The 16,931-nt window shown below is 37.9% G+C and overlaps 1 protein-coding gene across 12 annotated transcripts in view; it reads right to left on the reverse strand.

Moving 5' to 3' along the window:
• The window catches only part of UBR2 (ubiquitin protein ligase E3 component n-recognin 2), a 130,254-nt gene that overhangs the window by 93,961 nt on the left and 19,362 nt on the right, over window positions 1–16,931 (reverse strand). For all 12 annotated transcript variants that reach the window (XR_013416375.1, XR_013416378.1, XR_013416377.1 and 9 more), the window contains exons 3-4: window positions 7,639–7,717; window positions 5,553–5,666 (exon numbers count right to left, since the gene is read on the reverse strand). Coding sequence is in view for 4 of the 12 variants with exons in the window: in XM_015136358.3 (XP_014991844.3) it covers window positions 5,553–5,666; window positions 7,639–7,717 (193 nt within the window). In the remaining 8 variants the exon portion in view is untranslated. The remainder of the gene's footprint in view (window positions 1–5,552; window positions 5,667–7,638; window positions 7,718–16,931) is intronic.

A 16,931-nucleotide genomic window follows, 5' to 3' on the forward strand; every position in this document is an offset into this window, starting at 1 on the left:
GGAGTCTATACTACATGGCTTTAAATCCCAGTCCCATAATTTGCTATGTGGGACACGTTGGTCAAGTTTTATCTTTCTAAACTCAAGTTTCTCTTTTTTTCTTTCCTTTTTTTTTTTTTTTTTTTTTTTTTTAAGAGACAGGGTCTCTCTCATCCAGGCTTATAGCTCATTGCAGCCTCAAACTCCTGGGCTCAAACTGACCCTCCACCTCAGCCTAAAAGTAATTATTTATAAAATATTGGTAACAGCATTATCTATCTTATGAGGCTGTTTTGGGAATTAAATGAGATAAACCAAGTAGTCACCATTAACATATAGTTATTAATTACTGATCTGAATTCAGATAGATGGAAGCAGCATTTGTGAGTGAAATTTCAGATTACAAAAATCTTCACTAAGGTTGTTGTTCAGTTAATATTTCTTATTTAACTAAATCTCATTCCAAATAGGATTTACAGCAATTTAAGAATACATCTACATCCCAGCTACTTAGGAGGCTGAGACAGGATGATTGTTTGAGTTCAGGAGTTGAAGACCAGCCTGGGCAACACAGTAATAAAAACCATGTCTCTAAAAATAAAATAATTTTTTTAAAGAACGCACCTAATAGAGTGGTATATAAAAAAAGATGTAAAAAGCAGATAAAGGAAAATAAAGATAGGAAAATAAAACCGTAGTCAAGGTAACATCTATATATAAGTAGAGATCATATAAATTTCCACACAACTTCTACAGGCAGGCTGTTTCCAACCATTTGGCTCTTTTTCCAGAAGTCTCAACAAAAGGAAACACAATCAGTTATGAGATTCACACCAGGAGAAACATAACATTTCTTAATACAGAGACCTAAGAGAAATTCCTTATGGACTCCTATAAAGACTAACAAAGGAGATACCACATATTATGTGTTGATTCTCAACTGGGAGAGGTACAACTCACCAACCTCCCCACTCACTCCCACACCCAAGGGGCCACTTGAAAACCTAGCTGGGCATTTTTTGTTGTCACTGTAGTGGAACATGCTAGTGACATTTAGGGAGTGGGAACTGAGTAGGCGAAACACAACGCTTTCAATAGCCTACACCAGGGTCAACAAACTTTTTCTGTGAAGGAGATAGTATTTTCGTCTTAGCAGGCTATAGAGTCTCTGCTGCAACTACTCAATTTTGTTTGTAATGGGAAAACAGCTACAAATACTACATTAAAATTTAAGCATGACTGTGCTTCAATAACATTTTATTTATGGACACTTAAATTTGGATTTCATCTAATTTTCTCATGTCACAAAATACAATTCTGTTGATTTTCTTTAACTATTTAAAAACAGATACAAGAACAGGTTGCGGACAAGATTTGACCTGTAGGAGTCAGAGCTTGCTGAACCCTGTCCTATCCAATGAAGAACTATCTCACCCCCAAATGCAAAGAGATGAGAAGACCTGTAGAACTCTTACACAGTACTTGTATATCAGCAGGTTTCCCCCAGCTTTTTCTGAAGATGTAGGCTAAATATACGACAAAAAAATTTTGTTCAATAGTTACTGGGAACAGGTATGCTAAACACAATGCTATCTTAATATCTTATAGTCTTATCCTTGAAGACTTCATTTCTCTTTTTTTTGAGATGGAGTTTCGCTCTTGTTGTACAGGCTGGAGTGCAATGGCGCAATCTTGGCTCACCACAACTTCCGCCTCTCAGGTTCAAGCGATTCTCTTGCCTCAGCCTCCCGAATAGCTGGGATTACAGGCATGCACCACCACGCCCAGCTAATTTTGTATTTTTAGTAAAGACGGGGTTTCTCCATGCTGGTCAGGCTGGTCTCGAACTCCTGACCTCAGGTGATCTGCCTGCCTCGCCCTCCCAAAGTGCTGGGATTACGGGTGTGAGCCACCACGCCCGGCTGACTTCATTTCTGTTAACCCTATTTTTTTTTTTTTTTTTTGAGACAGAGTCTCACTCTGTCGCCCAGGCTGGAGTGCAGTGGTGTGATCATGGCTCACTGCATCCTCAACCTCCCCTGGCTCTGGTGATCCTCCCACCTCAGCCTCCTGAGTAGCTGGGATTACAGGCACACGCCACCATACTTGGCTAAATTTTGTAATTTTTGTATAGATGGGGATTTGCCATGTTGCCCAGGCTGGTCTTGAACTCCTGAGCTCAAGTGATCCCATCCACCTCGGCCTCTCATAGGGCTGGAATTACAGCATGAGCCACTGCACCTGGCCTTAAATAAACTCTTAAATATAAATTAAATGGTAGAGTTTGGAAGGCTTTATTCTTTGTCTAGTTCCAGGAGTACACATTCTCCAGGCAGGATTGTATGACTTTTGGGTAGGCAGGGGAGCTTGTTGGCATCTTCTTAAAATTCAGGAAATTAACTGGAGCTTAGTCTGTTGGACAATGTATGAGGATAAAGCCAACAGAGCAAATGTAGGCAGATTCAAAACTTTTTCTTGGAAAATTATTTTAAGTCTACTCTAACACAAGGATAAAAAAGGTAACAGAAGTCCTATTTTTTCCAAATAAATAAATTTTTTCCAAATAAATGATATTTATAGAACATAAAATTAACCATTTTAAAGTGAACAACTCAGTAGTACTTGGTACACTTATTATAATGTGCAACTACTACAATCTAGTTCCAAAACATTTCCATCACTCCAAAGTGAAACCCCTTACCTACTAAGCCATTTCTCTCCATTTTCCTCTTCCCCAGCCCCTGGCAGCTACCAATCTGCTTTTTCTCTCTACAGATTTATCTATTCTGAATATTTCATATAAAAGGAATCATACAATATGTGACCTTTTGAGTCTAGTGTCTTTCACTTAATATGTTTTAGAGGTTCATGCATGTTGTAGCATGTATCAGTACTTCATTCCTTTTCATGGACGAAAAATATTCCACTGTATGTATATTATCATAATTTGTTTATCCATTCATCCAGTGATGGACATTTGGGCTGTTTCTACCTTCTACAACATGTGTGTGCATATACTTGCTCAACTTCGATTTTCAGTTCTTTTGGGTATATATCTAGGTGTGAAACTCAGAATCATATGGTAATGTTAAATATTTTGAGGAACAGCCAAACTGTTTTCCACAGCACTGAATCATTTTCTATTTCCACTAGCAATATACAAGGGTTCTAATTTCTCTATATCCTTGTCAACACTTGTTATTACTTTTAATAGTCATCCTACTGAGGGCGAAGCAGTATCGCACTGTGGTTTTGATTTTGCATTTCCCTAATGACTAATGATGTTTAGCATCTTTTCATGTGTTTGTTGATTATTCAAATATCTTCCCTGTAAAAATGTCTATTCAAGTCTTTTGCCCATTTTTAAATTGGGTTATCTTTTTACTGTTGAATTGTAAGATATAAACTCTGGATACTAGATCCTTATTGGATATATGGCTTGGATATACATATATACACTTTCTCCCACAGTCCTAAAGTTTTATACCAGTGGTTTTTAACCTTTTTCTAAAGCATAATTCTTTTTTTCAAATATATCTTTATTTGTCCTGTATTTCTACATACAGAACTCCAATCAACTATATAAAAATGGAGCTTCTCCAATAGAAGTAGAAAAATCTGGAAATCTTACTATAGCAAATAGTTTTGGAATCTTACTATAGCAAATTACAGAACACTTTCACAAAGCAAATGAAACACAAACAAAACATGTTTTCCATAGCACTGAATCATTTTGTAAACATTTTGATTTGTACATCAAAAACTTTGGTCATTCTGATAAAATATATTTGACCTGTAGGGTATGGGTACCAGGAAAAACTTTTTTTTTTTTTTTTTTAAAGACAGGGTCATGATCTTGGCTTACTGCAACCTCTGCCTCCCATGGCTCAAGCGGATCCCACTTCAGCACCCCCAACTCAAGTGGCCGGGACCACAGGCGTGTGCCACCACACCTAACTAATTTTTGTATTTTTTGTAGGGATGGGGTTTTGCCATTTGCCCAGGCTGGTCTCAAACTCCTGGGTTAAAGTGATCCACCCGCTTTGGCTTCCCAAAGTGTTGGAATTATAGGTGTGAGCCACTCTGCCTGGCCGAGGAAGGACTATTAACGTCCACTTGCCCCAAATCTGTATCAGGCCTACTAACAAGGTAGAAGTACTTGGGTGTACCTATTCCCCTGCCATTTAGAAATAATAAAATCTGAAAGAAGGATCTCGAACTACACAACAAATTGTCATAAAATGTAGCAGAAGAGGGACTGCCACAGGTTGGTTAATGGATACAAGAACAAAGCTATACAGGAAGAATGAGTTCTAATGTTTTATAGCACTATAGCATGACTATAATTAACAATTTACTGTATATTTTCAAATAGCTAGAAGAGCGGATGGTGAAAGTTTCCAATACCACATAATGTTAAATGTTTGAGGTGATGGATATGCTAATTACCCTGATTTGATCATTACACATTGTATATATGTATCAAAATATCACACTGTGCCCCATAAATAACACACTGTATCCCATAAATACATACAATTATTGTCAATTAAAAATAATAAAACATAATCTACTGTAGCATACCATTGAAAGATTTTATCATTGTATAATTATAGTTAAGTGAGTTATTAGAAATATATGGAAAGGTGTTGAAGTTTAAAAAAAGCACAGGAATTTAAGCATTTATTTTGTGGGAGTCTACTATTCCATTAGAAATCCATTTAAGAAAAACAGGCCGGGCGCGGTGGCTCAAGCCTGTAATCCCAGCACTTTGGGAGGCCGAGACGGGCGGATCACGAGGTCAGGAGATCGAGACCATCCTGGCTAACCCGGTGAAACCCCGTCTCTACTAAAAAATACAAAAAACTAGCCAGGCGAGGTGGCGGCGCCTGTAGTCCCAGCCACTCGGGAGGCTGAGGCAGGAGAATGGCGGGAACCCGGGAGGCGGAGCTTGCAGTGAGCTGAGCTGAGATCCGGCCACTGCACTCCAGCCTGGGCGACAGAGCGAGACTCCGTCTCAAAAAAAAAAAAAAAAAAAAAGAAAAGAAAAATAATGCAGGATCAACAATTTGAAAAACATAGTGAGCAGTGAGAATTATTTGTACTGAGCCATCACCACCACACATGGTCCCATCACATAACCAATGATAATGGAAACCAGGAGATGATGATTGGGATTGGCTGTCATGTACGGTAACAGAAAAGAAAGCTATCTGGCTCCAAAAGTCTTCGTAATAATAAAGATATACAAAACTCAACTTAGTTAACTGGTCTACACATATGGGAAAAACAATCCTCTCAATCATAAATTAGTACTCAAATAAACTTCAAGTATGCTTAAAACAAAACCCCAACCAAATAAAAAATCAGAATTAAACGAAATTTCTAGAATTTCAACTGTGTACTATTAGCAACCATAGAGCATCCACAAAATGCAAAGAACTTTCAAAGTAAACTAGTCACTGTCAATAGTGGAAGTACTATTTGCTTATCCATTTCTCACATCATCTAATGACTATTTCTAAAAATATTTCAAACTTGGGTTAAAAACAACTTTGTGAAAATGCTTTTACCTCTTCTTCCTCAATTTCAGAGGTGGTAAGTTCATGTTTTTGACAGTAAGGACCCTCTTTCCAAGCTTCAGTATCACCACAGTCACAGAAACCTCCACCTCCTGATGTTGTCATCTTGGAAAAAAATTGTAAAGTATCTTGTCAATAAATATTTACTGAGGGCTATCAGATAATAAATAAGAATATCAAGTGCTAAAGAAATACCATTGCTTAAGTGTTTAATTTCTTTGGAGGCATAAAATTAGATAAAATGCCAAACCTCTCAATGTTTTAAAGTTTATTTTAAATAAGCTTATAAACTAATCGAAGTGATTTCAAAATAAAATAAGCTACTTTGTAATGTTAGCTACAGATATTTAGAAGAGGATATGTTTGCCTATATGACTTCCTTAATTAGGAAAATCATGAGGATCACAAGGGTTTTCCTGCTGGGTTTTGGTTAAATTGGTATAATGCTGGTATCTACGCTACAGGTTGTGATGCTATAAACACAATAGACTCGGGGGTTGTACAGATTCCTATAGCTGTTGTCTCCTAGAGTCTAAGAGTGCTGCATTTGCTTTGGAGAAATTAACCAACAAAGACTATAGAAATAGTTAATTTTTCTTCTCTAATACTCCCTAAATAGCCACTCTTTGAAAGGACAGGTAATAGGGGCTCAGGAAATACAAAAGTAGACTGCCTAATAATAAAAACTCTTTACCACCTGCAAGGTTCAGGAATTATTCACACTTCCTTAAGAAAGGGCAATGATTTGAGAAATCTGGCATCACAGAACCAGAATTAATAATTGGTGGACTAGAAATTCTGCTTTTCTTAAGATAGTATGAGGAAGGGCTTACTAACAGGTATTAGATACAGCAAATTTTAGAATAAGCCCTCTTATATTCTGCCCAAAGTAAGTAATTGTGTTATACATCACAATATAATTAATGTAACCCCATAAATGACAACTATTCCCAGGGAATGCAAAGATATATGCCAAGAAACATGGGTAGGAGTCATTTGGAAAATGACACGTGCTTGTTCCAGTTACCAAACATAGGCAGAACAGCTTAAAGGAAACTGGGCCTCTTTTACTGATTTATGAGACTGATGAACAGACAAGAATGTAAATAGCCCAATTTTGTAGCTGGTTATTTATTTATTTTTATTTTTTATTTTTGGATGGAGTCTCGCTCTGTTGCCTAGGCTGGAGTGCAGTGGCACGATCTCAGCTCACTGCAATCTCCGCCTCCCAGGTTTAAGCGATTCTCCTGCCTCAGCCTCCCGAGTAGCTGGGATTACAGGCATGCGCCACCATGCCTGGCTAATTTTTGTATTTTTTGTAGAGATGGGGTTTCACCATGTTGGCCAGAATGGTGTTGATCTCCTGACCTCATGATCCGCCCGCCTTGGCCTCCCAAAGTGCTGAGATTATAGGCATAAGCCACCGTGCCCGGCCCTGTAGCTGTTTTAGTTCATTATTATGAACTCTTGGGTACAGTAAATAAAAACAAACAGAAGGAAAAGTTCTGACCCAGGACAGCTCCTGAATTAAGAATAATATTAAAATATTCCTTCTCTACCATTCTATTTTACGATTAGGGTGAAAAGTTCCATCTAACAGCAGTTCCCTACCCTTTGAATCTCCATGGTCTGTCTTCAATTTCCAATAGAGGAACCAGGACAGGATATGGAATAATCTGTATTTATCTGTGTCCCTGACTTAAAAGCAAACAAACATACCTGATTTTTGAAAAGTACTGACAACTGGTGGGTCTTATGTGCTGGAGTTGGGTCTTCTCCTACATTGTAATAGATACCTCTTTAATAAACATTAAAAAATAGCAAAAACAAACTAGTTGAAAACCAATGCAGAAGAGCTGATATCTCTATTATCTTTTTTAAATCATATGCTCCAAGAAGTGTGGATTCATAATTTGTTTCTACACTGCCATCCTACGTCCAGTGGTATTTAAATAAACACACTGTTTAAACCCCTCCCCCCCATTTTAGTGTTAAATCTTTGCATTTTGAAAAGAAAGAAAAGATATTTATTATAAAATACAATACTGGGCATGGTTATTATGTGGACATTACTAACCCTATATCGATGATCTCTGTGAATACTTCCCAAAAAGCACTCCATGCACAAAACACAAGTTGGATCAACTGCACAGTCTCTGTAAAGTTAAAGAAAAAAAAAATCAGAGTGTCAGAAAATAACTATATATTTCACAACAGAATTATTTCAAATTGGAATCCATCCTAAAAGAATGAAAATAGTGAAGTTTTTTGGTGTTTTAAAAAAGGAAGTATCATTTCCAAAGATCTGTCAGATCTTTTGATCAATGAAAGCAGTTTAAGGAACTGCTTCTCCATAACGGAGGTGTACATATTATTAGAACAGTAAATTTTAATGTAATGGTGTGTTTTCCCATAGATTTGTGGAAATCACATTACACATTAAAATACATAGATGTATAAGGAATAGATTCAAAATATTTATGAATTCTTAAGATTCATATATTGGAATTTCAAATAACTTCTTCCAAACAGGTATTTGAGACCAACGGTCTTCAAAGTGATATGTATGCATTCCTAGAAAGGCAAAAATATCAACTGAAATGTAAGAAGACAATATTTGAACTTACATTTCTACTTAAATTTTAACTAAAAAGGGAAATTAAACATTCTATGGGTTCACTGAACAGGATGATATAGGTCTCCTCACATGGCTCCTATTTCTGGTATTCGCACAACACATATGGCCCATGAGCTATCCTGACTGAAGAGTAAGGGTTTCAAAAGGTTGCTTGGGGTGCCCTGAGTTGTTTCATTTGCTTTCTTCATACTACCAGTTAGATACATTTATAGATCATATCTTAAGAGAATCTAGACAATTCCATGAAATGAAATGGGGATTGTAAAATAAGAAATCTATGTCGGTTCCTGCCCCTGGTTCCTAACACCAGGCTCCTAAAACTCTTGTAGATAAGGGTGTTAGCAGATGTGCTAAAATTTAGTCTTTAACCCTAGTTACAGACACAGAAATCCCCTGGGTGACACAAGAGTCTTTTGTTCTTTTTATTGAGCCAGGCTGGAGGGCAGTGGCACGCTCATGGCTCATTGCAGCCTCAACCTCTTGGGCTCAAGCAAGCCTCCCACCTCAGCCTCCCTGGTAGCTGGGAGTACAAGTACATGCCACTATGCTGGGCTCATTTCTGTATCTTTTGTAGAGATGGGGTTTTACCATGTTCCCAGATTGGTCTCCAACTCCTGGGCTCAAGCAATCCTTCCTCAACCTCCCAAAGTGCTGAGATTACAAGTATCTGTAATCTCACTGTGCCTGGCCAAATCTTTTGTTCTAAAAGGCTGGGAGCTTCAAGACAGCTTTACGATGGAAGCTGGTTGCCAAGGGAACCAAGCATATGATTAAAGGATTGAAACTTTCAGCCCCACCCCCACTTCGGGGGACTGGTGAACTGATCGGCAGCGGCCGATGTAATCAATCACGGTTATGTAATGAAGTTTCCACAAAAATCCAAAAGGATTGGGTTGGAAGAGCTTCCAAATTTCTTTTTTGAGCGGAGTCTCACTGTCACCCAGGTTGGAGTGCAGTGATGTGATCTCAGCTCACTGCAGCCTCCGCCTCCCGTGTTCAAGTAATTCTCCTGCTTCAGTCTCCTGAGTAGCTGGGACTACAGATGTGTGCCACCATGCCCAACTAATTTTTGTGTTTTCAGTATAGATGAGGTTTTGCCATGTTGGCCAGGCTGGTCTCGAACTCCTGGCCTCAAGTGACCTGCCTGCCTCGGCCTCCCAAAGTGCTAGCATTACAGGTATGGGCCACCGTGCCTGGCCTAATTCTCTTTTCTATTCCACTCATCTATGTCTATCCTTATGCCAGTACTATACAGATTAATTTGTAATTGTTCTGTCTGTACTTGAAAGAATACACATTCTCTTGGGGCAGAGTTCTCTAGATATTTGATAGCAAGTTTATTAATTTTATTGTTCAAATCTTAGATCACTCTGCTTTTTAATCTTCTTTATCACTTCCTGTGAGGAAGGTGTTAAAAGTCTTTAACTAGAATTGTTGATTTTTCCATTTCTCCCTGCAGTCCTACTAGTTATCACTTGATATATACCAAAGCTGTATACAGTCTACAGTTAGGTGCATAAACGTTCATTATGGATATTTTTTCTTTACCTACTGTTCTCTTTACCAGCATACAATGTCTATTTGTGTCTTTTATATGAAAACTGCTACTTTAATTTTCTTTTGTATCATATTATTTGCCTGGTATTTTTTTTCTTAACTGTTTCTCTTCCTACTTTCAATGACTTTCTATTTTAGTTTGCCTCTTATAGACAATATTTGCGGATGTTAAAATATCAATCTGAGAGTCACTGTCTTTTTGCTTTCATATAAAGAAAAGTAAAGCTAGAGCCTTGTCCTCATTTAGCCATCATTTAACAGAAAAGACAACTGTGTACAGTTATAGTATTGTTGACTACTGTATTAAAAGTATGTAGGGCCAAAGCCAGTGCATCTAGAGCACTCAAGGATCCCCGAGATCTTAGTGATTTGTCTAAAGTCATCATCTCCAAGCTTTTACAATCATATACCCTTTTATTAAAATGTTTTGAGTATGCAGTATCTATCTCTATGTAAATATATTCATATTACACATATATTATTTTATATAATATTAATACATGTACTAATTAGTTACTCAAGTATACTACTGTGTAACTGGAGTCTTAGGAATGGAACAAAGGCAGAAAAAATATTTGAAGAAATAATAACCTAAACTTACCAATTTGGTGGAAGACATCAGCTAAAAACAAACCTCAAGAGAATAAATACAAAAAAGATATTTAGGCCTATCATAGTCAAACTGCTAATATTAAAAAATAACAAGAAAATCTTCAAGGCAGCTAGAAAAAACCAACACATTTCACACAAGGTAACAAAGATATGCGAGTAACAGCTAACATCAACAAAACAACGGAGTTCAGAACACATTGGATCAAGATCTTTAAAATGCTGAAAAGGAAAAAAACCAGAAAACAGTCTATCCAGACTTAAATATTCAGGAAAAATATCCTTCAAAAATGAGTACAAACAATCTGAACAGGCCTATATCTAATAAAGAAATTGAGTCAATAACTACTAACCTTCACAACCAAAAGCACTAGGTTTGCATGGGTTCACTGGTGAATTCTATCAAATGGTTAAGGAAGAAATTACATTAATTCTATGCAATCTCTTCTAGAAGACAGAAGCAGAGGGAATACTTCCTAACTCATTCTATTAGGCCAGTATCGCTCTAATGTCAAAATCAGACACAGACAATTCAAGAAAAATACAGACCAATCTGCTTCATGAAAATAACAAAGTATTAGCAAATTGAATCCAACAACGTATAAAAAGAATTCTACACTATGACCAAGTAGAATTTATCCCATGTATGCTAGGCTGGCTCAACATCTGAAAATATATAAATCTATCACATTAACAGGCTAAAGAAGAAAAATTACACACAGAAAAGCATTTGATAGTCGGTACAGTGGCTCACACCTGTAATCCCAGCACTTCGGGAGGCTGAGGTGAGAGGATCGCTTGAAGCCAGGAGTTAGACCACTTGGGGCAACAAAGTAAGACTCCATCTCTGTAAAAATTTTTTATAAAAATTAGCTGGGTGTGGTGGTGCACCTGTAGTCCCAGCTATGAGGCTGGAGGATCCCAAGTCCAGGCGTTTAAGGCTGCAGTGAGCTATGATCTCACTACTGCACTCCAGCCTGGGCGACTCTAACTCTGTCTTTGGAACAAAAAAAAAGGATTTGACAAAATGCAATGCCCATTCATAATAAAAACTCTCGGCAGAAGAGGAATATTGAGGAATATTTCTCAACTTGATAAGAAATATCTACAAAAAACCTACAGCTAACATCACTTAATGGTGAGAAATTTATGCTTGTTTATGCTTGTGAGGTGACTTGCGCAGGACCCCTAGACAGCCTCAGTATAGGGCCAGTTACCACAAAGACCACGACCAAGAGGGCTGGAGCTTTCAGACTCACCCACCAAAATCTGGGAAGAGGGGAGGCGTGGGGCTGGAGATTAAGCTCTTTATTACAAAAACTCTTTTTTGTTGTTGTTGTTTTGTTTCTTGGGATAGGGTCTAGCTCTGTCACCCAGGCTGGAGTGCAGTGTGGCCTGATCACAGCTCACTGCAACCTCAAACTCCTGGGTTTGAGCAATCCTCCCACTTCAGCCTCCCGAGTAGCTGGAACTACAGGCTCAAGCCACTATACCTGGCTATTTTTCCTTTGTAGAGACAGCATCTTGGCATATTGCCCAGGCTAGTCTTAAACTTGTAGCTTCAAGTGATTCTCCTACCTCAGTTTTCCAAAGTGCTGGGATTAGAGGCATAAGCCACCATGCCTGGCCCCTATAAAAATTCAACAAGGTTTAATGAACTTCCAAGTTGCTGGAACTTCACCCTGGGACTGAGGTGCTAGGAGGGTGGTATGCCCAGAGAGGGCATGGAAGCTCCTCACCCTTTCTCCCACACCTTGCTCTATTAAGTCTCTTCCATCTGGCTGTTCTTCTGTATCCTTTATATCTGTAAGCTATCCTAGCAATTTAATCCAATCCAAGGAAGAGCTAATGGAGACCCCAATACATAGCCAGTCAATCAGCAGTATAGGTGACCACTAATTGCAACTGGTGTCGAAAGTAGGGGGCAGACTTGTGAAACTGAGCTCTTAGCCTTTGGATTCTGACAACACCAGGTAGACAGAGTCAGAGTTGAACTGAATTAAATCGTGAGATATCCAGCCAGAATTCAGAGTTGGAGAAATCCTTAGAGTAAAAAACCTCACATACCTGGTGTCAGAAGTGTTGCATGAGAATGTAGAGAAAGAGTATGTTTTTCCCAGAATAAAAAAAGGGAGAAAAAATAAGTGCAAAATAAAAACATTTTCAGATGAGATCGGGCACATTCAGGGTGGTATGGCCATAGACAACAAAAACATTTTCAGATAAACATAAACTGAGATAACTAATAATTAGTATCCACAGTAAAAGTCAACAACAATGGTCCATAGCCTCTGGTTCAACCTGCAACATAAGAATGATTTTTACATGTTTAAACAGCTATTTAAAAAAAGAAGGCAGCTGGGCTTGGTGGCTCATGCCTGTAATCCCAGAACTTTGAGAGGCTGAGGCGGGAGGATCGCTTGAGTCCAGGAGTTCGAGACCAGTCCTGGCAAAACGGTGAGACCCCATCTCTACAAAAAATTTAAAAAGTAGCCGGGCATGGCGGCATGCACCTGTATTCTCAGCTACTTGGGAGGCTGAGGTGAGAGGATTGCTTGAACCTGGGAGGTCAAGGCTGTAGTAAGCTGTGGTTATGCCTCTGTATTCCAGCCTGGGAAATGGACAGAGCAAGACCCCATCTCAAAAAAAGAAAGAAAAAAAAATTAAGAAGAATATGCAACAAAGACTGCAAATGTATTTTCTACTTGGATCTTTACAGAAAAAGCTTCCTAACCTCTAGTCCAGGAAAGAATGAAAATCTCTGGGAACAAGATATATATGGGTTAATATTAATGGTTATACGTATGTTTCCCTGTCTTTCCTTAATGTCTTTGAAAGACTAATGTGTCTTTTAAAAGACAGCAAAATTTGTAACATTGCATTGTAAAGTTTATAACATTTTGGCCATGCACAGTGACTCATGCCTGTAATCCCAGCACTTTGGGAGGCTGAGGCAGGTGGATTACCTGAGGTCAGGAGTTCAAGACCAGCCTGGCCAACATGGTGAAACCATGTCTCTACTAAAATTACAAAAATTAGCCAGGTGTGGTGGTGGACGCCTGTAATCCCAGCTATTCAGGAGGCTGAGGCAGGAGAATTGCTTGAGTCTGGGAGGCGAGGTTGCAGTGAGCCGAGATTGTGCCATTGTACTCCTGCCTGGGTGGCAAAGTGAGACTCTGTCTCCAAAAAAAAAAAAAAGTTTATAGGTGCAATATACATGACAACAAGCACAAAGGATGAGAGGAATAAATGTAACTATAAATGCAAGGTTCATTTATTTTACACGAGGTTGTAAAAACAGACTTTGTTAAGTTAAAGATGCATATTACAATCCCTAGAATTACCATTTTAAAACATGCGAGAGAACAGCTAAAAAGCCAAAAAAAGAATAAAAACGAAATGCTACAATTTTAATTAGCCCAAAAGGCAGCATACAATTAGGAACAGAGGAACAAAAAAAAGACAGAAAACAAATAGCAATGGTAGACCTAAATCAACAAATACATTAATAATTATAAGCATATCAATTATATCAAATAACTGCAAAATATACCTTCTTTTCAAATGCATATGTAATAAGACTGACCATGTTGCCAAACCATAAAACAAGTTTCAAGTTTTGTTTGTTGAGACAAGGTCTGACTGTGTTACCCAGGCTAGAGTACAATGAATGGTACAATCTCAGTTCACTGCGGCCTCTGCCTCCTGGGCTCAACTCAACCTCCCACATAGCTGGGACTACAGGTGTGCTCCACCATGCCCAGCTAATTTCTGTATTTTTTTGGTAGAGATGGGGTTTCAACATGTTGTCCAGGCTGGTCTTGAACTCCTGGGCTCAAGCTACCCACACAATTTAGCCCTCCAAAGTGCCAGGAGTACAAGTGTGAGCCACCTTGCTGGGCCCATAAAACAAGTTTCAATTAAATTCAAAACTGAAACCTTACAGAATGTGTAATTTTGTTAGAAATAAGCTACAGTATGTTATCTAAGAAAGTCTCAAATACATGGAAGTTAAGCAATGCATTTCTAAATAACCCATGGGTCAAAAAATATAAGAATATAATCCATACTAAATAGAAGGAAGAATAATAAGAGTAGAAATTAAAAAAAAAATAGATAAAAGACAAAAATAACAAAGCTTAAAACTCATTGTTTGAAAATATTAATTAAATTGATTAAAAAGACAAAATACAAATTACTATTATCAGGAATGGAAGAGACATCATTATAGATACCACAGACATCAAAAGCAAAAGGAAATATGCAAAATTTTATGTCAATTTGACATTATATGAAATATAGTCCTTGAAAAATATATAGTACCAAACTGACAGAAGATGAAATAAAATTATTAAATGCCCTAATAAATATCAAATAAATTGAATTGTTACCAAATACTCCCTTGCAAAAAAACCCTAGGCCTTGATGATTTATTTTACTGGTACATTCTATTAAACATTTAAGAAAGTCATACCAATTTTACATAAATACTTCCAGAAATAAGGAAGAAGAAATATATCCCAATTTGTTTTACAAGGCCAGTATAACCCTGACAACCAAGACCAGACAAACATATTACAAGAGAATGCCAGATTGGTATATTCTATAGAACACAGAGACAAAAATCCTTCACACAACATTAATGAGTTGAATCCAGCAATACACAAAAGTTATAACTGATGATAATAGAGCTGGATTCATCCAGTAATAAAAAAAGGTGAAAAATCAAACAATGCAATCAACCAGACTAATGGAATAAAAAAGAAAAACTTAAGATCATCTCAATAGATGCAGTAAAGGTACCTGACAACATGCAATAGTCATTTATGATTTTTTTAAAAAAAAACCTAAGTAAACTAAGAATAGAAGGGAACTTCCTCAATGAGATAAAAGTTACATGAGAAAATTATACTTAACATCATACTTCATAGTGAAAGACTGAATTTCTCCCTAAGATTGGGAACAAGGAAAGAATATCCACTTTCACCAGAGCAATGAAGCACAAGAAAGGCAAAAAGATTAGAAAAGAAAAAGTAAAACTGTCTCCATTCATAGAAAACATATACAGAAAAATCCTAAGAAACGAAAAACAAAACAAAAACACCAGCACTAGTAAGTGAATTTAACAAGGTCACAGGGTAAAAGTTAATATCAGAAACCAGTTGTATTTCTTTATAACGGCAGAAAATAAATGGACGCTGAAATTCAGGAAAAATATCATAAATTACTTAGGAATAAATATAACAAAAGGCATGTACAACTTCTATATACAAAGTATAAGACTTTGCTAAAAGGGATTAAAGAAGACCTTAATAAATGGAGAGAGATAAAATGTTTATGGATTTGGCAAACTCAGTATTGTTAAAATGCCAATTTACTCCAAACTAATCTATAGATTCAGTGCAATCCTAATCTTAATCTTGGCAGTCTTTCTTAAAAACAGAAAGTGACAAACCAATTTTAAAATTTATAAAATGCAAAGGACATGAAATAGACAAAATAAACTTTAAAGGAACAAAAATGGAAGACTTACACTAATCGGTTCAAGACTTATTACAAAGCTGCAATAATCAAAGTAATGTCTTTGACATTAGATATATCAATGGATGAATTAGATTACTGTTCAGAAATAGACCCACACTTTATGGTTAAGTGATTTTTTATAAGATATCAAAGCAATTCGATCAGGCGCAGGTGGCTCATGCCTGTAATCTCAGCGCTTTGGGAGGCCAAGGCGGGCAGATCACCTGAGGTCAGGAGTTCGAGAACAGCCTGACTAACATGGAGAAGCCCCGTCTCCACTAAAAATACAAAATTAGCCAGGCGTGGTGGCGCATGCCCATAATCCAGCTACTTGGGAGGCTGAGGCAGAAGAACTGCTTGAACCTGGGAGGCGGAGGTTGCGGTAAGCAGAGATAGCGCCACTGCACTCCAGCCTGGGCAACAAGAGCGGAAACCCATATCAGAAAAAACAAAAACAAACAAACAAGCAAACAAAAAGGCAATTCAATGGGGAGAGGAAGAAATGATGCTGGAACAACTAAATATCCATATGTCGAGAAATGAAATTTAACCTCTATCTACCTCAAGCCTTATAAAAAATTGAGACAGATCATAGGCCCAGACAAAGTCTAAAATCACAAAGTTTACATGAAAAAATTAGAGAGAGGCCGGGCACGGTAGCTCATGCCTGCAAATCCCAGCACTTTGGGAGGCGAAGGTGGGCAGATCATTTGAGGTCAGGAGTTCAAGACCAGCCTGACCAACATGGTGAAAACCTGTCTCTACTAAAAACACAAAAAAATTAGCTGGGCGTGGTGGCGTGTGCCTGTAGTCCCAGCAACTCAGGAGGCTGAGGCAGGAGAACGGCTTGAACCTGGTAGGTGGAGGTTGCAATGAGCTGAGATTGTGCCACTGTACTCCAGCCTAGGTGATAGAGCAAGACTCGCCTCAGGGAAAAAAAAAAAAAAAGAAAAAAAAAAAGGCACTGTGGCTCACGCCTATAATCCCAGCACTTTGGAAGGCTTAGGCGGGTGGATCACCTGAGGTTAGGAATTCGAGACCAG

The sequence above is a fragment of the Macaca mulatta genome, chromosome 4 (genome assembly GCF_049350105.2).
Source record: "Macaca mulatta isolate MMU2019108-1 chromosome 4, T2T-MMU8v2.0, whole genome shotgun sequence".
Classification (NCBI taxonomy): Eukaryota; Metazoa; Chordata; class Mammalia; order Primates; family Cercopithecidae; genus Macaca; species Macaca mulatta.